This window comes from Canis lupus, chromosome 4 (assembly GCF_003254725.2).
Source record: "Canis lupus dingo isolate Sandy chromosome 4, ASM325472v2, whole genome shotgun sequence".
NCBI classification, from domain to species: domain Eukaryota; kingdom Metazoa; phylum Chordata; class Mammalia; order Carnivora; family Canidae; genus Canis; species Canis lupus.
In genome coordinates this window covers 70,944,133-70,962,992 of record NC_064246.1, presented here as the reverse complement: position 1 = coordinate 70,962,992, position 18,860 = coordinate 70,944,133, and the positions used below count along the sequence as shown (strand labels likewise).

The 18,860-nt window shown below is 40.9% G+C and overlaps 1 protein-coding gene across 2 annotated transcripts in view; it reads left to right on the top strand.

Annotated features, from left to right (window-relative positions):
* EGFLAM (EGF like, fibronectin type III and laminin G domains) overlaps nucleotides 1–18,860 on the top strand; it is a 182,196-nt gene that overhangs the window by 46,225 nt on the left and 117,111 nt on the right. For both annotated transcript variants that reach the window (XM_049109317.1, XM_025436293.3), the window contains exons 2-3: nucleotides 17,080–17,189; nucleotides 18,253–18,336. In XM_049109317.1, the coding sequence (XP_048965274.1) occupies nucleotides 17,080–17,189; nucleotides 18,253–18,336 (194 nt within the window). The remainder of the gene's footprint in view (nucleotides 1–17,079; nucleotides 17,190–18,252; nucleotides 18,337–18,860) is intronic.

Sequence of the window (18,860 nt, the reverse complement as noted above, 5' to 3'; positions counted from 1 at the left end):
AGAGAGAGAGAGAGAGAGAGAGGCAGAGACACAGGCAGAGGGAGAAGCAGGCTCCATGCACTGGGAGTCCGACGTGGGATTCGATCCCAGGTCTCCAGGATCGCGCCCTGGGCCAAAGGCAGGCGCCAAACCACTGCACCACCCAGGGATCCCCCCAACTGGGTTTTAATTCAGTCAGGTACTGGTTTCGGCCGGCTCCCGTTGGAGGTCTTGAGGCCAGAAGTGGCTAGACCAGGGATGTGAAGGGGGTCACATTAGACCAATGAGGAGGAAATCTCACACAGGAGTCTTAACAGGATCTGCAGCCATGCTAGTCACTTAGGTGGCTGTCCTGGTGCCCAAGACAGACAACCTTGTATAAGGACAAGAATAAGAGAAGGCATCAAGTTTCTGGGTCTTATTATCATTCTGCCCAAAATGTCCTTCCAGCCACAGGGCAGGCTTTCTCCCCCATAGAGTAGCCACAGGCTAGAGGCTCACAGTCTGACCAATTGACACGAAAGTGTTGCAGTGAGACCGCACTCCTTGCAGAGCCGCTGAAATGGGAGTAATGGGAAGGGGAGGTGAGGGGAGGCGAGGGGGGGGAGAGGAGAAGAGAGGAGAGGGGAGGGGGGAGGGGAGAGGACAGGACAGGACTTCCCAAGTCTGCATCATGGCTCAGAGTCCAGTTGAAAATATTCAAGCTCCACATAAGGGTGTCAAATGCTATGCTTTTGGAGTAGTGTTATTAGGGTCCAGAGCCCACGGCCAAGAAAGAGTTCTTGAGATGTCCTTGGTCCAAAAGGGGTTTTATTAAAGCATTGGGACAGCACCCTTGGGCAGAAGGAGCTGCTGCCTCCAGACTGTGAGGAAGCAACTGATTATGTACTGTGGGGCTGCGGGAAGTAAAGACAAAGGGAAGTTTCCAAAGGATTTTCATATGCCAAGGAAGACTGGCTGGGATCCTTGGAGGCCTGGCTATTGTCAAGCTAAGGTAGTTTTTCTGCCTAGCAAGGCATTAACATGCAGACAGTTGGGAATTTCCTGGAGGAAAGTCCTACTCTGCCTGCCTCAAGTATTTGTCAATGGGCTGCAGATAATAAGGACAGTTAATTTTATCTACATTTCCTTCTGCCTCTGTTTTGCACATCACTAGCACTCTCTTTGGCATCTCTGCATTTCTGGCATCTGTGTTCCCTTGGGCTTGTTGACTGATTCTTAACAGGAGCTGCAGCTAGGGGCCCTCAGCCCACATTTCCTCGTCAGAAGTCACCAGCTGGGCCAGAAGGAGTCCTCTGCGGGATCCCCTCACAATCCAGCTGAGCCCAGTTTATGAAGCTGTGTGATGCTCAGAGGCAGGCCTGTCCCTAATGCTAGTGAACCAAGCACAGAAGTCAAGTACCCTTTGTGTAAAAACTTAAAATTCATTGACTAAGCCAGCAAACTATTAGATACAGTATTTTCTCTCCTTTACAATGACCTGGAAGACCACATTCAGATTTAGATTTCTTAGACTCCTTAAATTTCCACTTTGAAAAGAGACAATGTGGAGAGAACTGACCTCTGAATCTTGGTGTGGTGCGCCTCTTGCTCTGTCCTTCCATCAGGGATGCTCCCATGCACGCATGCAGACACCCAGCCAACAACCCTAGCTCTGTCCACCACCTGTCCTGGCAGACTGCAATCCAGTGGCCATACCTCTCACCTGAGGTATACACACCAGCAGCACGGTCCACCCTCAGAAGGAAAAGAAGAGGCCACTGGGGATCAGGAAAATCTGGGTGGGGAATCCAGGGTCTTGGGCACTCAAGGAGTGGTCTACACATGGCGGGGTCCTGGCTCTCATAGGCATGTGGCCTAGGACACCATATTCCAGCCAAAGAGTGTGGTATGGCCAAGTGAGGGCCATAGTGGGACTTCTAAAAGGGGACCCATGTTTGTGTGGGTATAAGGGAACAGCCATGAACTGCTCTGAGTGATCCTCTTCCCTCTCCCCTTCACTATTCTGCAGATAACCCCATGTAGATACATAGGGACGTATCATCTAATGTCAAGGTGTGAGAGACCCTAGAAATCATCTAATTGAGCCCACTTACTCTTTGGAATTATACCCTGGAGTAAAAAGTTACACCCTGAAATTACTCCCAAATTACATTTGGGAATTACACTGTGTGGAACGGTGGAGTATATTCTGGAATTATGCGCTGCAATGGCGGGTTTCAAAGGGAAGCACAATTGTGATGTGAACAGAACTGCCCCACAGAGAGAAGCTGGCAGGGCTTTAGAAAACACTTCATGCTGCTCCTCAGTGTCTGAGAATGTCTTGAATCCCTGGGTAACTAGAACAAACACTGTTCTGTCTTAAACTCACATTTTTACTGCTGCCTTGCAGGCATCACCTTAGAAGAGGCTCTAGTGGCAGATTTTGGTTATATATTCATAGTACTGCTTTGGTAATAAGAGTTGAGCAAGCTTCAAAAAGATGGAAATAAGGATTTTTTTCCCCCTTGTTCAGAATTTCCTGATTATTTTTAGTTAGTCCGGGCACTTTCCATTGCAGCAAGTGAATATAACTTGGTTCATTCCATGAAAATCAAATAACGAAAAAGCTAGCAATGTATTTCTGTCACAGATGATATTTTTGTTTGCGTTTTGAAGTGTTTTTATGAATTGGATTACAAAACTAACTGAATCGGAGATGAACTTGGCTCAGGAAGTTGGAGTATTTTATGAAATAAAATTACCTTGAGAAATTGACCTAATTATTCAGAAGTTTCTAATGCAAAAACCTAATGCAGTTTTGAAAGCTCTCCAAAGAAGAAAGCCCAAGAATACAGCTCCCTTGTGGCAAAGCAACACTCTTTATTTATTTATCTCTTAAGAAGTATAGCTTTTAGCTCACAAGAACACAGCTTCAGGATATATTGTATAAATGCATTATACTAGTTTTCAAGGCTACGGTTCTTCAAAACTAGTTTTCTATCGTGTAATACATTTCCCCCATCGTTCTAACCATTGTTGGTTAAATATAAGTGCAATTTTCATGTGTAACTGCTTAAATCTTTTGTGCACATGTAAGTGGACCACTGTTTCAATTTTTTTTTTTAATATTGAAGAAGTGCTAGTATGTTTTTAGTTCATAATAGAGAAAATCCCAGAAGACCTGTGTTGTAACCATTATCAAAACTTTCTGCTTCATTAGGAGTTTTTGGAGTGTAGCTTGGGCTTGACTTGCCCTGTTCAAAGATTGGCCTTTCTCCTGACGTAAGGAAAGTCTCCTTAGTTTTACTCACTTAGCTGGAAGAGATTTAGAGAGATACTTTGGCGCTCATCCCAGTTAGGACCACACTCCACCATCTCCTTATCTCTGAGGCTGATGCCAGGCCATGTGTCAGGACTTCCCCATGGTTTCTATGGCCCTTCCAGATCCCCCACCTCGCCCTGTCTGGAATCTATTTCCAGGGCAAAGGAAGCTCTCCTGGGTGGCTTTCTCTCGCTTTTAACTTGCTCCCTCTACATATACTCCAATCATCTACAATCTCAAACAATGTGCTAGCTCTGCAAATACAGCTTCGGACAGCCCGCAGCTGGAGACCTGCCCTACCCTCAAGGACACTTCAAACAAATACAGAGAGAATAAAGCTGTGCTCACAATGCAAATGTGCCTCTGGTGTTTCCTTCCAGCAGATGGCCATTCATACATGCCTCCTACACATCTTTTAGAGCCACCAGTCCTATGACCCCAACACCCTTCATGTTGCATTCCACTGCTTTGCAGAAAGAAAGTTTCACTTAGTTACTAACACATATTCTTCAGAGGAGAATAAATACTGTTTAGGATCTGGAAAGATCTGGAAAGACAAGAGAAACCACCAGGGAAGTCTTGACCAAATGGCAAATAGGTTCCACTGCACGCACAGCTCTGAGCAGTTGGTAGTGCTGCTCTGGGCAATGGGTTGAGGATTCCAAGGTCTCCATGAACAGGAGAAAATTGATACCGCGGGATAAATTTGATGCTGAAAGTGACGCTTCCAGGTTTTTGGAAGTCATGGTAGATGGTGATGGCATTTATCAGGATGGGGATTACTGATGCAACTCGGGGTCTTTGTTTTTGTTTGTTTGTTTAAAGATTTTATACATTTATTTGAGAGAGAGGGGAGGGAGAGAGAGAGCTCATGCACTAGTGGGGGTGGAGGGGCAGAGGGAGAGAGAGAAGCAGACTCCTGAGCAAGGAGTCTAATGCAGGGCTTGATCCCAGGACCCCGGGATCATAACCTGAGCCAAAAGCAGACGCTTAACCTACTGAGTCACCCAGGTCCCCCACAGCTCAGGTTTAAGAGAAAAATAAGGAACTCAGGTTTGACACGTTAAATTTGAGAGGCCCATGTGACACCTGGGTCCACTTGGCGGTTATATACATAGACTTGCCCCCTGAAAGAGAGGGCTGGGCTGGAGGAACAGATTGGGGAGCTCCCAACATCTTTGGTAGTCACCGGCAGAGATGAGGGCACCCAGGAGGAGAGTGTATTGGGCGCTGAGAAGAGCTTGGACAAAATCACCAGAAACACTTCTAGGAGGAAGAGCCATTCTACCTTGTTACTCACCATTTCTGCCTCCTGACCGCTTGATAAGATTTTACATTGGCACACTCTAGATTTCAGTTTCTTCATCTATAAAGTGGGAATAATTTCTCCTTCCTGTATCCCGTATTGTCATGGAGATCAGTTGATTTGTGGTGAAATCAGTTTAACCAGCAGGATAAAAGGAAAGAGCTAGAAGACAGCAATGATGAAATTTTGGAAACTGAAATGCCCATGGACAAATGGCAATGGATTTAGAAACCAAAGAACAGGGCAGCCCCGGTGGCACAGCGGTTTGGCGCCGCCTGCAGCCTGGGGTGTGATCCTGGAGACCCGGGATCAAGTCCCACATCGGGCTTCCTGCATGGAGCCTGCTTCTCCCTCTGCCTGTGTCTCTGCCTCTCTCTCGCTCTCTCTGAATGAATAAATAAATAAATAAATCTTTAAAAAAAAAAAAAAAGAAAGAAACCAAAGAACAGAGGGGCGCCTGGCTGGCTCAGTTGGTCAAGTGTCTAACTCTTGATTTTGGCTCAGGTCATGATCTTAGGGTCATGAAATTCTCTCTCCCTCTCTCCTTCTCCCTCTGGCCCTCTCCCTGGCTTGTGCTCTTGTGCTCTCTCTATCTGAAAGAAAAAAAAAAAAAAGAACTGTGATTGCCCAGTTAGCAGTGAGGGGAAGATGACTGGAAACTGGCTACTATTTGAGGGATGCTTTAAAGTTTACAAGAGTTTTCTCCTGCATCTCTGTTTCTTTCTCCTTCCTTAGATCTCTCTTTCATTTTAAAGAATAAATATTCAAGGAGGAAAGATATGGGTACCTTGTATGAATAAACGACAATTTCTCCATTATCTTACTGATGGACAGTTAGGTTGTTTCTGGTAAAAATAAAGAAATATGCAGATAGGGGTGCCTGGGTGGCTCTGTCGGTTGAGCGTCTGTCTTCGGTTCAGGTCATGGTCCCAGGATACTGGGATCGAGCCCTGTATTGGGTTTCTTACTCAGTGGGGGGCCTGCTTCTCCCTCTGCTCCTCACCCTGCTTTGCTCTCTTTCTCTATCAAATAAGTAAATAAAATCTTTTTTAAAATGTGCAGATAAAATAAAAGTATGTAAACCTCCATGGGGATAAAACACAGTAACACCAAATGGTTGTTATCTCTGGAAGAGAGAAGGAAGAGGAAAGGAATAGTGAATGGAGATTTAACTATTTTATTTCCTGCCCCCAGGTTTATTTGTTTATTTATTTATTTTTGGCTTTATTGCGATATAAGTGACATATAACATCATATAAGTTTAAGTGTACAGTGTGATAATTTGATATCCTTTTGTGACATACATGTTGAGAAATGATCACCACAGTAAGGGTAGCTGACACATTGATCATCTCAGTAGGAACTTTAAACACTTACTCTCTTAGCAACTTTCAAGTATTATAAACTGTAGTCACCAGGCTGTATGTTCAATCTTCAGACCTTATTCATCTCATAACTGGAAGTTTGTATACTTGGGCTACCTTCACACATTCTCCTTCCCATCCTACCCCATCCACTGTGACAACCACCAATACTCTGTTTCTGTGAGTTCGACTTTTTTTAGATTCCACATAAAAATGAAATAATGCAGTATTTGCTTTTTTCTGACTTATTTCACTTAGTATAATGCCCTTCAGGTTTATCCATGTTGTCACGAGTGGCAAGATTTCCTTCTTTTTTACAGATAAATAATATTCCATTGTTCAGTGGTGTGAGTGTGTGTGTGTGTGTGACATCTGTATCCATTCATCCACAACAATCCATTAGTTGTTTCTATGTCTTGGCCATTATAAATGATGCTGAAATGAACGCAGGGGAGCAAGTATCTCTTTGAGCTCCTATTTTTATTTCCTTCAGATACCCAGTCATGGTAGCTCTATTTTTAGTTGTTTGCAGACCTCTATATTTCCATAGTGGCTGTGCCAAGTTACATGCCCACCAACAGGGCACAGGAGAAGTCCCTTTTTTTTCCATTATCACCAACACTTGTTATCTCTTGTCTTTTTGGTCATAGCCATGCTAACAGGTGTGAGGTTGTACATCATTGTGGTTTTGATTTGCATTTCACTGTTGATAAGTGATGTTGAGCACCTTTTCATGTATCTGTTGGCTATGCATTTGCGTATCTTCTCAGGAAAAAATGTCTTTCCTTGGAAAATTTCAGGTTCTTTGCCCCCCCCCCCTTTTTTTGATGTACTGTTTTTTTTTTTTTTTTTTTTTTTGCTATTGAATGGTAAGAGTTCCTTAAGTATTTTGAATAATAACTCTTTATCAAATACATAGTTTTCAAATATTTTTACCATTAACTAAAATGTTAGTTATTTTGAAAAAAGAAAAACAAAATCTTCTCATCAATATGCAAGGACACGTGCGTGTATATAAAGGGAGCATGCTCAGAGCACTGGGCCTTCCCACCAGCTCTAGTTGAGAATCTTCATGAGGATGTGAAGCCCAGGACCCTGGTTATGCATCTGTCCCTCCTCTCTTAGACATTGTGAAACCTGGCTCTGGCCATCCTCCAGTCTATGTCCTGTGACGCCCCATGGCTATGCCCCTCTAACTTCCACTGCTGTGAGATCTAATTTAGAATCAGAGCTGCCTTAGAGAATTCAGGGAATAGAGAGCAAAAAAAATTTGGAAAATCCTATTCTAGAATACAGCCAGCCACTAAGGTGGGGAGGAGCAAGAGAACAGAGTAGCCTGTTCTGTGTCCTTTATAAACCAGGTCACCTCGATAGCACTACTGTCAGTACAGTTGACAGTGCTGTGCGGCATTGTTCATGGCAGCGATAGCCTCCTTCCTGGGCACTTTCATTTTACTGCGATGATTGACTTATGATACAGGAATGGTATTTTATGCAGATACATTTCCTTTGGTTGTTAAGAGCTAATGGATCTGCTTTGTTAATTGCAAACTATTTTTAGCCTTACATTAAATGGAGAGACAGAATGTGTCTATGAGGTGACAAAGCCTGCCTTAACCCAACTAATACAAGCTTCAGGAAGCAGTGCTTTGTGGATTTCTGTTAGCACACCCGCATCCATACAATGTTTGGTCTTTGACTATAAAAATACTTTTCAGAGTAGCTTTCTAAAATTATAAAAAATGATATACTAGCATTCTGTGAAGCTTATCAAATAGAAGAAAACAGAAGGGAAAAACATCATCCTTAATCTCTGCCACCTTAAGGTAACAATTGCCTTTACTCTTGCCTTCAAGTAATTTTTCAAATGAATATTTCCTTATAAATCTAGTAATAGTATCAGTGGCAATTAGGTATACTTTTTATTTAACACTACATCATAATTGTTGCTGCACAGTGACAACAAGCCTCATTTTTAAAATAGACCTTTTTAAAAATATATATTTTATTTATTTATTCATGAGAGGCAGAGATATAGGCAGAGGGAGAAGCAGGCTTCCTACGGGGAGTCCGATGTGGGACTTGATCCTAGACCTTAGGATCACTCCCTGCACCAAAGGCAGACGCTGAACAGCTGAGCCACCCAGGCGTCCCTTAAAATGGACTTTTAATTCTGAAATAAATTCAGATTTACAGTTAGTTGCAAAGATAATAGAATTCCTGCCCATCTTTCACCCAGTTTCTCCTCATAGTCATGTCTTCCATAACCATGGCACATTAGTCAAGTCCAAAAAATTAACTAGTGATAGTACTAATAGTACTGTGTTATCAACTGAACTACAGACTCTTTGGGTATCACTCGTTTTTCCACTAATATCCTTTTCTGTTCTAGATCCAATCCAAGATACCACAGTGTGTTTGGTCAAATCTCATTGTTAATGTCTGTATTACGGTCTACCCATGTAATATACCACTATTGGCCTATCACCTGCTTCTAAGTTATCTAGAGTGTTTCTATTTTTTTCTGTATCACAAGATCACAGACGGAGCATCTTCATGTGAGCAGCCTTCTCTTCTTTTAAGGTTCTTTTCCTCACAACAGACTGTAACCACACTTCTGAGAGGCCAAGGAAAGGAACGTATTTATGGCTCCGGATATTATTGCACATTGCCAAATTGTCTTCCAAAATGCCTGTGCTCATTTACACTGTCATAAGTAATTTTTTGTGAGTAGCACATTCATGTATTCTTGTCAGCATTAGTTACTATCACTTACACATTTTGGCTAATTTAATAGGTGAAAATGACATCTCAATTTTTAAAAATTGTATTTATTTGATAACTAGCAATTTAAATATTTTACCATGCATGTTTACCAGCTATACTTTCTCTTTTCTGAGTTGTCTCTTCATATTTTATTTATTAGGGTCTAAATAAATTTTTTATCAATATGTATGAGTTTTATAATAAAGATAGCCCTTGGCCTGTCATTTTGTTGCAATGATTTATCCTCCGATCTGTTGTTTTGATTTTTCTTTTGCGATTTTTGAAGAGCATGGTGAAAGTTTTATGATGCAGAATTCATCACTTTTCTTTTGATTTATTTTCTTTACCTTTTTTAAGGTTAGAAAGGTTTCTCCTCACAAACAAAAATCGGATTTTAAAATCCGATTCTCTTCTGTATAATTTGATTTTGCATCTTTAGCCATTTGATTCATCTGGAATATTTTTGGTATTTGGCCCAAATGTCCGACCTGGCTGCCTCTTGCTCACCAGCTGCAGATGACCACACCTCTTTCATCATTGACACTAAAAGCCATCTTTGTGTTCCCAAATGAGTGAATAACACACACCCTCTCCCCTGTGTTACCCAAAGCAGAATCCTTGGAGCTTTCCTGACTCTCTCCTCTCCTTCACCCCTCCATATCCACTCAACTATAATGCCCTCATGGTTCTATTATGTGGTTCTTCCTCCTACTTTTTTGAGGAAGAGTATATACTGCTCCCTCTGCTTGGAACAATTTTCCACCCCTACTTTGCCTCATTCCTACTAGCCTGGCAGGTAGGGCCAGGTATATCCTTGCTATGTGCCACAAAAGTGCCCCATATTGTCCTTTACATTTGTCACACCCAATTGTAGTGTCCTGCTAACATGCTTGTAGTGGTCCTCTGTCTCTTGTATCCTTAATGTAGTCTCACTGACTAACCCAGTGCCTGATACAGATAGGAGCTCAATACATATTTATTAGGTATGTGAAAGATCTAATAAATGAATGAATGTGACAGTACAATAGAAGTCATACCTAACTGTGTCCCATCAGGGCTTGATTAGAATATTTTCCTGCAGAATATGAAAGTAAAGGGGATAGCATATTGGAGTTCATGCCTTTTATGGTATGACCATGTCATGGACACTGTAGCTTTGGCTTGTTCAACATCCATTTTTTCTCCTTCTAGGCACCATTACTATAATGCAAAGGCTGGAAAAATTAAAATGATCTTTTTCAGACTGCCTTGCAGCCAGTATTCTGGATATAAATTAGGTCTCACCAGTGAGATGCATTCTTGGGACAAATGGAAAGCAGGAGTGGGATGAAGGCCATTTTCCTGAGGCTATTTCTCCTCCTAAGCGAGGGTATCAAAACATGAGAACTCATCCTTCCAAGGTTCACCATCACTTCTGTGGGTGTCTGAAGGCAGTCTCAGTCTCATGGCAGGATTGAATATGAAGGCAGAGACTTCTTAGTTTTGAGTCACCACTATAGCTAGTTTCTCTCTTTCTCTTGTCTATATATCTATCTTTAAAATAGAGTGAAGGGAGAGTCATGAATTCCATTCCACTGGCCTTCTCACCAGTTTTGTAACCATGCTTCTGCTCAAAATACTTAGAGTGTTTTCTGTTTTCTGTACTGAACCATGGCTGTTACGTGAGGACACAAGGACTGGTGTCCCACTTACTGACCCAAGTAGCCCACCTTGATCAGTTGTGATTTTTCCCAAAGTAAATGGAGAAAGTTCTATTCCTAGGATTTAGGGTGAAGTTGTGTTTATTGGTTATTCTACGGTTCTGTGAGGGTCTGATAAATCATTTCCACTATCTTCCCCCCACTTCCTACTCCCCCATCTCCTTTGAGATTTTGTTAGCATAAACCTCTTAACTTGGCAATATAACTACTAGTAGTGGATAATTATACAGCTAGACCCAAAAATAAAAATACACAGAGAAAATATAAGTGAATGATTAAGATAGTAACATAGTAAGAGTTCTTTTAAATCAATAAGAAAAAAATTAACCCAGTTGAAAAATGCACAAACACATAATTAGAGGATTAAAAATAGCCAAGGAAGATATTAAGGTAGTCAACTTTTTTCTTACCAAATTAGCAAAGACTTGGTGTCCCTGGGTGGTACAGTCAGTTGAGTGTTGAGTGTTAAGTGTGTGCCTCTTGGTTTCAGGTCAGGTCACCACCCTGAGATCAATCCCTATGTTGGGCTCCACACTCAGCATGGAGTCTGCTTGAGTTTCTCTCTCCCTTTGCCCCTCCCACTCATGCTTTCTCTCTCAAATAAATAAATAAAGCTTTAAAAACTTAGGAAAGACTTTTAAGTAATACTCAGATCTGGTAAAGATGTATTACTTCTATTGGGCTTTCTCATACACCTCCGTAAGTTTCTAAATTGGTTAATCTTCTTAGATGTTAGTTTGGATATACTTATAAAAAGTCCTTAAAATATCCATTCTCTAGGATCCGTAGTTCTCAACTGGAAGCAGTTTTGCCCCCAGGAGACATTTAGCAATGTCTGGAGATTATTTTTGGTTTTCACAACTATGGTTGAGGGGTGCTACTGGCATCTAGTGAGCTGAGACCACGGATGCTGTTCAACATCCTGCAATGTATGGAAGAAGTCCTACAAAAAACCATCTAGCGCAAAAGGTCAACAATGTTGATACTGCGAAATTCTGTCTTAGATACAAGAATTTGGCTTTAAGAATTTTTCCAAATGAAATAATCAAATATATTTAAAGATTCATGTATTTAATCCCTTTTGGAGAGCAATAAGTCAGTAACTATTAAAACTTAAAATGTATATACTCATAATTTAAAAAATTTTAATTCCAGTATAATTAGCATACAGTGTATATCAGTTTCAATTGAATAGTTTAGTGATCCAAAAATTCTATATATTACTCAGTGCTCATCCTGGTAAGTGTACTCTTAATACCCTTCATACGTCATCCCCCTAACCCACCTCCTCTCTGGTAACCACCAGTTTGTTCACTATATTTAAGATTGTTTTTTGTTTGTCTCTTTCTTTCTTTGTTCATTCATTTTGTTTCTTAAATTCCACATATGAGTGAAATCATATGGTATTTGTCTTTTTCTGACTGACTTATCTCAATTAGCAGTATATCCTCTAGATCATCCACGTTGCTACAATTGGAAAGATTTCATTATCTTTATGGCTGAGTGATATTTTTGTGTGTGTGTCTTTACATACCATATCTTCTTATCTATTCACCTATTGATGGATACTTGGGCTGCTTCCATAATTTGGCTATTGTAAGTAATGCTGCAACAAACATAGGGATGTATATACCTTTAGAATTAGTGTCTTCATATTCTTTGGGTAAGTACCCAGTAGGGGGACTTCTGGATCATATGTAATTGTTATTTTAGTATTTTGAAGTATGTCTATACTGTTTTCCACAGTGGCTACACCACCAGACTGCTTCCCATCAGCAGTGCATGAGAGGATTTCTTTCTCTCCAAATCCTCACCAATACTTGTTGTTTCTTGTGTTTGTGATTTTAGCCATTCTGACAGATGTGAGATGATATGTCATTGTAGGTTTGATTTTAATTTCCCTGATGATGAATGATGTTGAGCTTTTCATGTGTCTGTTGGCCATCTCTATGCCATCTTTGAAGAAATGTCTGTTCATGTCTTCTGTCTGTTTTTAAATTGGATTATTTGTTTTGTATAAGTTCTTTATGCATTTTGGATACTAGCCCTTTGTCAGATATGTCATTTGCAATATCTTCTCCCTTTCGGTAGGTTACCTTTTAGTTTTATTGATTGTTTACTTTGCTTGCATAGAAGCTTTTTTATTTTGATGTAGTGTCAATAGTTTATTTTTGCTTCTGTTTCCCTTGCCTCAGAAGACATGTCTACAAAAATGTTGCTATGGCCAATGTCAGAGAAATTACTGCCTGTGCTCTTTTCTAGGATATTTATGGTTTCACATCTCACCTTTAGGTCCTTAATCCATTTTGAGGTTTGAGGTGTGTGTGTATGGTGTAAGACAGTGGTCCAGTTTCATTCTTTTGCATGTAGCTTTCCAGTTTTCCCAACACCATTTATTGAAGAGACTGTCTTTTCACCATTGCCTATTCTTGCCTCTTTTGTTGAAGACTATTTGACCATATAATAATGGGTTTGTTTCTGGGTTCTGTATTCTGTTCTATTGATCTATGTGTCTAGTAATATATCTTAAAATCCGGGATTGTGTTACCTCCAGTATGTTCTTTTCTTTCAAGATTACTTTGGCTACTCAAGGTCTTTGTGGTTCCATACATATTTTAGGATTTTTTGTTCTAGTTCTGTGAAAAATGCTGTTGGTATTTTGAGTAAGATTGCATTAAATCTGCAGACTGCTTTGGGTAGTATGGATATTTTAACAATATTTATTCTTCCAACCCATGAGCACGGAATATTTTTCCATTTTTTTGTGTCATTGTCAGTTTCTTTCTTCAATGTTTTATAGTTTTCAGAGTATAGATCTTTTACCTCCTTGGTTAAGTTTATTCCTAGGTATGTTGTTACTTTGGGTGCAATTGTAAATGGGGTTGTTTTTCTTAATTTCTCTTTCTACTACTTTGTTATTCATGTATAGAAATGTAATGGATTTCTGTATATTAATTTTGTATCCTGTGACCTTACTAAATTCAGTTATCAGTATTTTTTGATGGAGTCTTTAGGGTTTCTTATATGTAGTATCATGTCATCTGTAAATAGTGAAACTTTTACTTCTTTCTTACCAATTTGGATGCCTTTTATTTCTTTTTCTTGTCTATTGATTGCTAGGGCTTCTAGTATTATGTTGAATAAAAGTGGTGACAGTGAACGTTCTTGTCTTGTTCCTGATCTTAGAGGGAAAGCTCTCAGTTTTTTGCCATTGACTGTGATGTTAGCTGTGAGTTTTTAATACATGACCTTTATTATGTTGATGTATATTCCCTCTAAGCCTACTTTCCTGAGGGTTTTTATCATGAATGGATGTAGTACTTTGTCAAATGCTTTTTCTACAATTATTGAAATGGTCATATGGTTTTTATCCTTTCCCTTGTTGATGTGATATATTATGTTGATTGATTTGTGGATATCAAACTACCCTTGAATCCCAGAAATAAATCCCTTTTGATAGTGGTGAATGATTTTTATTCTACTGTTGGATGGTTCACTAACATTTTGTATTTTATTTTTATTTTTATTATTATTTTTTTATTTATGATAGTCACAGAGAGAGAGAGAGAGAGAGAGAGAGAGAGAGGCAGAGACACAGGCAGAGGGAGAAGCAGGCTCCATGCACCGGGAGCCCGATGTGGGATTCGATCCCAGGTCTCCAGGATCACGCCCTGGGCCAAAGGCAGGCGCTAAACCGCTGCGCCACCCAGGGATCCCGGTTCACTAACATTTTGTTAAAGATTTTTATTTCTATGTTCATCAGAGATATTGGCCTTTAGTTCTCTTTTTTTGTAGTGCCTTTATCTGGTTTTGGTATCAGGGTAATGTTGGCTTCATAGAGTGAATTTGGAAGCTTTCTTTCCTCTTCTGTTCGTTTGGAACAGTTTGAGAAAAAAACATTATTTACTCTTTAATTATTTGGTAAAATTCACCTGTGAAGCTGTCTGGTCCTGGACTTTTGTTTCTTGGGGATTTTTTTTTTTTCTTGGGGATTTTTTGATTACTTATTCAATTTCATTGCTGGTAATCCATTCTTTCAAATTTTGCATTCTTCCCGATTCAATTTTGGGAAGTTATATGTTTCTGGGAGTTTATGTGTTTCTTCTAGGTTGGCAATTTGTTGAGATATAATTTTTTTATAAAATTCTCTTATAATCCTTAGTACTTCTGTGGTGTCAGTTGTCATTTCTCTTCTTTCATTTGTGATTTTGAGTCCTCTCGGTCCCTCTCCCCCCCTTCTCTTTCTGATGGGTCTGGCTTTATCAGTTTTGTTGATCTTTTCAAAGAACCAGCTCCTCATTTCATTGATCTGTTCTATTGGTTTTGTTTTGTTTTAGTTTCTATTCATTTATTTCTGTTTTAATGTTTATTATTTCCTTCCTTCTACTTTTTTGAGTTTTGTTTGCTCTTTTTTTTTTTTTTTTTCTTTTTTCCTAGCTCCCTTAGGTGTGAGGTTAGGTTATTTATTTAAGATTTTTCTTGTTTCTTGGGGTAAGCCTGTATTGCTATAAACTTCCCTCTTAAAAAAGCTTTGCTGCATCTGAAAGATTTGGGACCATTGTGTTTTCATTTTCATTTGTCTCCATGCATTTTTTTATTTCCTCTTTGATTTTTTTTGGTTAACTCATTCATTGTTCAGTGCATGTTATTTAACCTCCATATATTTGTGATCTTTCAGATTTTTCCTTATGGTTGATGTCTATTGTCAAACTGTTGTGGTTAGAAAAGATGATGGTATGATTTCAGTCTTTCTGAATTTGTTGAGACTTGTTTTGTGGGCTAATCTGTGATCTATTCTGGAGATGTTCCATGTGTACTTGAAAATAATGTGTATTTCATTGTTTTAGGTTAGATGTATCTATAATTGTTGATAGGTATCCATCCCTGAAATCCTCAGACATGGGAACAAACAGGCACATAAATGTTCTTCTCAGCATTATTTTTAACAGTAAAATTTTGGAAACAACCTAAATATCAGTCAGCTGATACAGTTAATGTACATGTGTGTTCTGCATAGCAGAGTATTTGGGCTTCCCACCTCCCACTGCTCTTTTCTCGGATCTGATTCCCCTCTAAGGAGCCTTTAGTACTATAGATAGGAGGGATAGAAGTACTATTCCTAAAACTCCCTTCATCCTGTCAGTTCCCAGTTTGGAAACCAGAAAAAAACTGATTATTCCTTTCTGACCCCTTGGTTGAGTCAAGAAGGAGTCACATTACAGAAGTTTGGCCAGCCAGATGGGACTTTAGATCTTGAACCAAGGCAGAGACAGCAAGTAGTTGAAGATCAAATCCCTGAGTGACAACAGTGGTGGCTGTGGTATTGTCTGTGGGCAGAAAAGTGTGGCTGCTGCCTCCTAGACTGGCAGTCCTTGCCAAGTGACAGCACTGAGCCTCTATTACTTGGGCCACCAGAAAGGCTTTGGTTTCTGTTATTAAAAACACAAGTGGGAGGCCCTAGCAGCAGTCTAATAAATAGACGCATTAGACCTCTGTGAGTTGCCGACAAAGTACCTGAACTGATATGCTGGAGAATTATACACAGTTGTTAAAAAGAAGGATCATCAGGACATACTAGCAGGTGGGAAATCAGAATGAAGAACATTCATCCACTCAAGCTTTTTCATTTATTAGTGTCTGTGCTCTCAAATGGACATACCTGGGTTCTGCCCTCATGGAACATTATTTAAAATAGCAAAACACTGGAAATAATTTAAGTGTCTAACAATAGTGGAATGAGAAATACCGTAAATTGTGGCATATGCATTACAGCGGTCCCTCACGTGTCTATGGTTTCAATGTCAGCAATTTCAGTTACCCACTGTCAAACGGTCTGTAAGCAGATGATCCCCCTTCTGACACATCATCAGAAGATCGGTAGTAGCCTAACAGCGATGTGTGGCCAATCATGAGGGAGTATCAGACAAACTCAAATAAACATTCTATAAATAAATGACTATTCTCTTCCAAAATGCAAGCTCATGAAAGAGGAACTGATCAGATTAAAGGAGGCTAAAGAGATGACAACCTAATGCAATGCATAAACTTGGATGAGATTCTAGTGCAGGAGAAAAATAGAAACAAAGGACATTATGGAATAATTGACTGTAGACTATGGATCAGAAAATAGTATTGTCTCAATATGGCTGATATAGACAATGTCCTTGTTTTTGGAAATACATACTGAACACCGAGAAAATGTAGAGATGAAAGAGCATAATGTCTATAATAAGTGAATTATGTAAACAGACACAGCTATACAACATACCTATAAAACATATATATATGTTACTAAGTAAAAAGAAAGGCAAATCATCATCTTCCTTTAATACATTCCATGCTCCTAGAGTCAAGTCGGAAGTGTTTGGTCTGTGCTACCCCCACTCTTCCTTTGCCAGCCGCCGGGGTGTTAGAAGTTACAGAAGGGAAGTAGGTTACAGTAGTTACAGTAGGGAAATAGCTGGGCGGATTTCTCTACCATTGCCACATCGGAAGGGGATAGCAGAGTTCCAGTGAAGTCAGCTGATACAGGTGTGGCATGCCAGAGAGGTGTCTACATTTCTGTCCTGTGGCCTCATCTTGAAGTATGCTGTGCATCTACAAGTACACTCAGGGTGGATGCGTGCAGCCTCTAACACGGTCTTTTTTGCTTTGGGGCAGGCAAGGTGGGGCCGCCTCTCGATATCATGCTGTCCTCATTGAACTGCACAGCTTTCAGCATCCAGTGGAAAATGCCAAGGCATCCCAAGAGCCCCATCATTGGGTATACTGTGAGTACCGGGGCCCAGGGATTTCCATAGTGGGTATCGTTGGGGTAACTGCACACCCTTCCCACCCTTGCTCCTCCTTTATATGGCCTCCTTCTATCAACACTCCCCTATTAACAACTGCCCCAGTCTCCTTACATAAAACCAGAGGAAGTGTTTCCCTGTTGTAAGGGTATTTGTCAGTGCCTGGAACTCAGTTAGGATCTATAGAGTCCTGACTCTGTTCAGGGATGGGAAAATAGAAACTAAGTGGAAGATGTGGGTCCTGCTATCTGGTTGCCCACAGTCAAGTGCGGAGGCTGAAGCAGGCACATGGGAAGTAATAGAGTCACTGTGGAATGCTGTCAACAGATACAAAATACTGTAAAATCTGAATTAAAGTGAAGACATGGATGGCAGAGTGGGGGAGGGAACAGAGAATGTGCTCCTACCTTTCAGGAGGAGTTCCTTTCAGTTCACCAAAATGTCTCATTTGTACAGGGTTTTTCAAAATTAGTCAGCTTTTAGGAGTCAAGAGATTTCAGATAAATACTTGGAGTTCTGAGGTCTCTGGGAATAATATCCAGAGAGCTGGCCACACGGGGTCCACATTCCTATGGCCTGAGCCTGCTGGAGGGGGGCTGCCCATTTTAAATGGGACAGAAACCTCCCCCACCCCCGACTCCCCATTACACCCAGATCTCTAACTACTACTCCTACTGCCTCCCTTTCACCAAAAATAGGCCCTCATCCTATTGTCTTCTGAAGGCAGAGAAATGTGTTTCTGAACTCATGTTACTTATCAAGAGTGGGATGATGGAAGATTACCTGAGAAAGTCATGGTTTGGGGAAAAATAGTGAGAGCTTGGTCCAGCCCCCTCCTTCCCACTTCACTGATGCAGATCCTCCTCCTGGGCCTCCTCCTGAGTTTGCAAGCCCTGCCATGTAGAGCTGATGTTTGCAGTGGAGCTGGTGTTGGCCAACCTCGAACCCCCTGCGGCTGTGAGTGGAGCTAGAACCACAGGCCCTTGACCTAGTAGAGAAGTGCTGGCCCTGCTCTCAGCCTGGATGCCTCCCTCTTTTCCAGGTCTTCTTCTCTGAGGTCGGCAGGGATAAATACCTGCAGGAGCAATCCCACAGCGTGTCGCTCAGCCAGAACAGCCTGGCCATGGTGAGTGTCTGCATCGTGGCAGCCCCTCAGATGCACACCGGGGCTTGGCATCTCAGCCAGATGCAGAAGGCTTTCCAATCCTGTGTGTGTGTGCATGTGCGTGTGTGCAGCTGTGGATGGAATACTAATGTTTGCAGAATTCTCTGGAATTTACACGTGCCTTTTGTGCACATTCCCTTATCACACGCCTCTCCCTCTCCAGGAAGACAGCCTTGTGAAGAAAGAGTTCTGGTGTAAGTACTTCCATCCTGGGCTCAACCCACCCCATTCATCAGGCCACAGAGCAGCCACGTTATAGCTGCTGTTTCACCCCTCCCTATTTTTCCTTCAAGAAGCTCAATTCCAACTTTTTAAAAAATCCCAATAAAGCTTTATAAAGAAAGATGACACATTTGTATCTTCCCAACCACCTGGAGACACAGCGCAGGAGAAAATGATGTCATTTGAAATGTATATTCACACGGTCCAAGTTGTTTATTTTTCCTGCCGAGCTCGGCACCCTGTCCTTCTACTAACCAATTGTT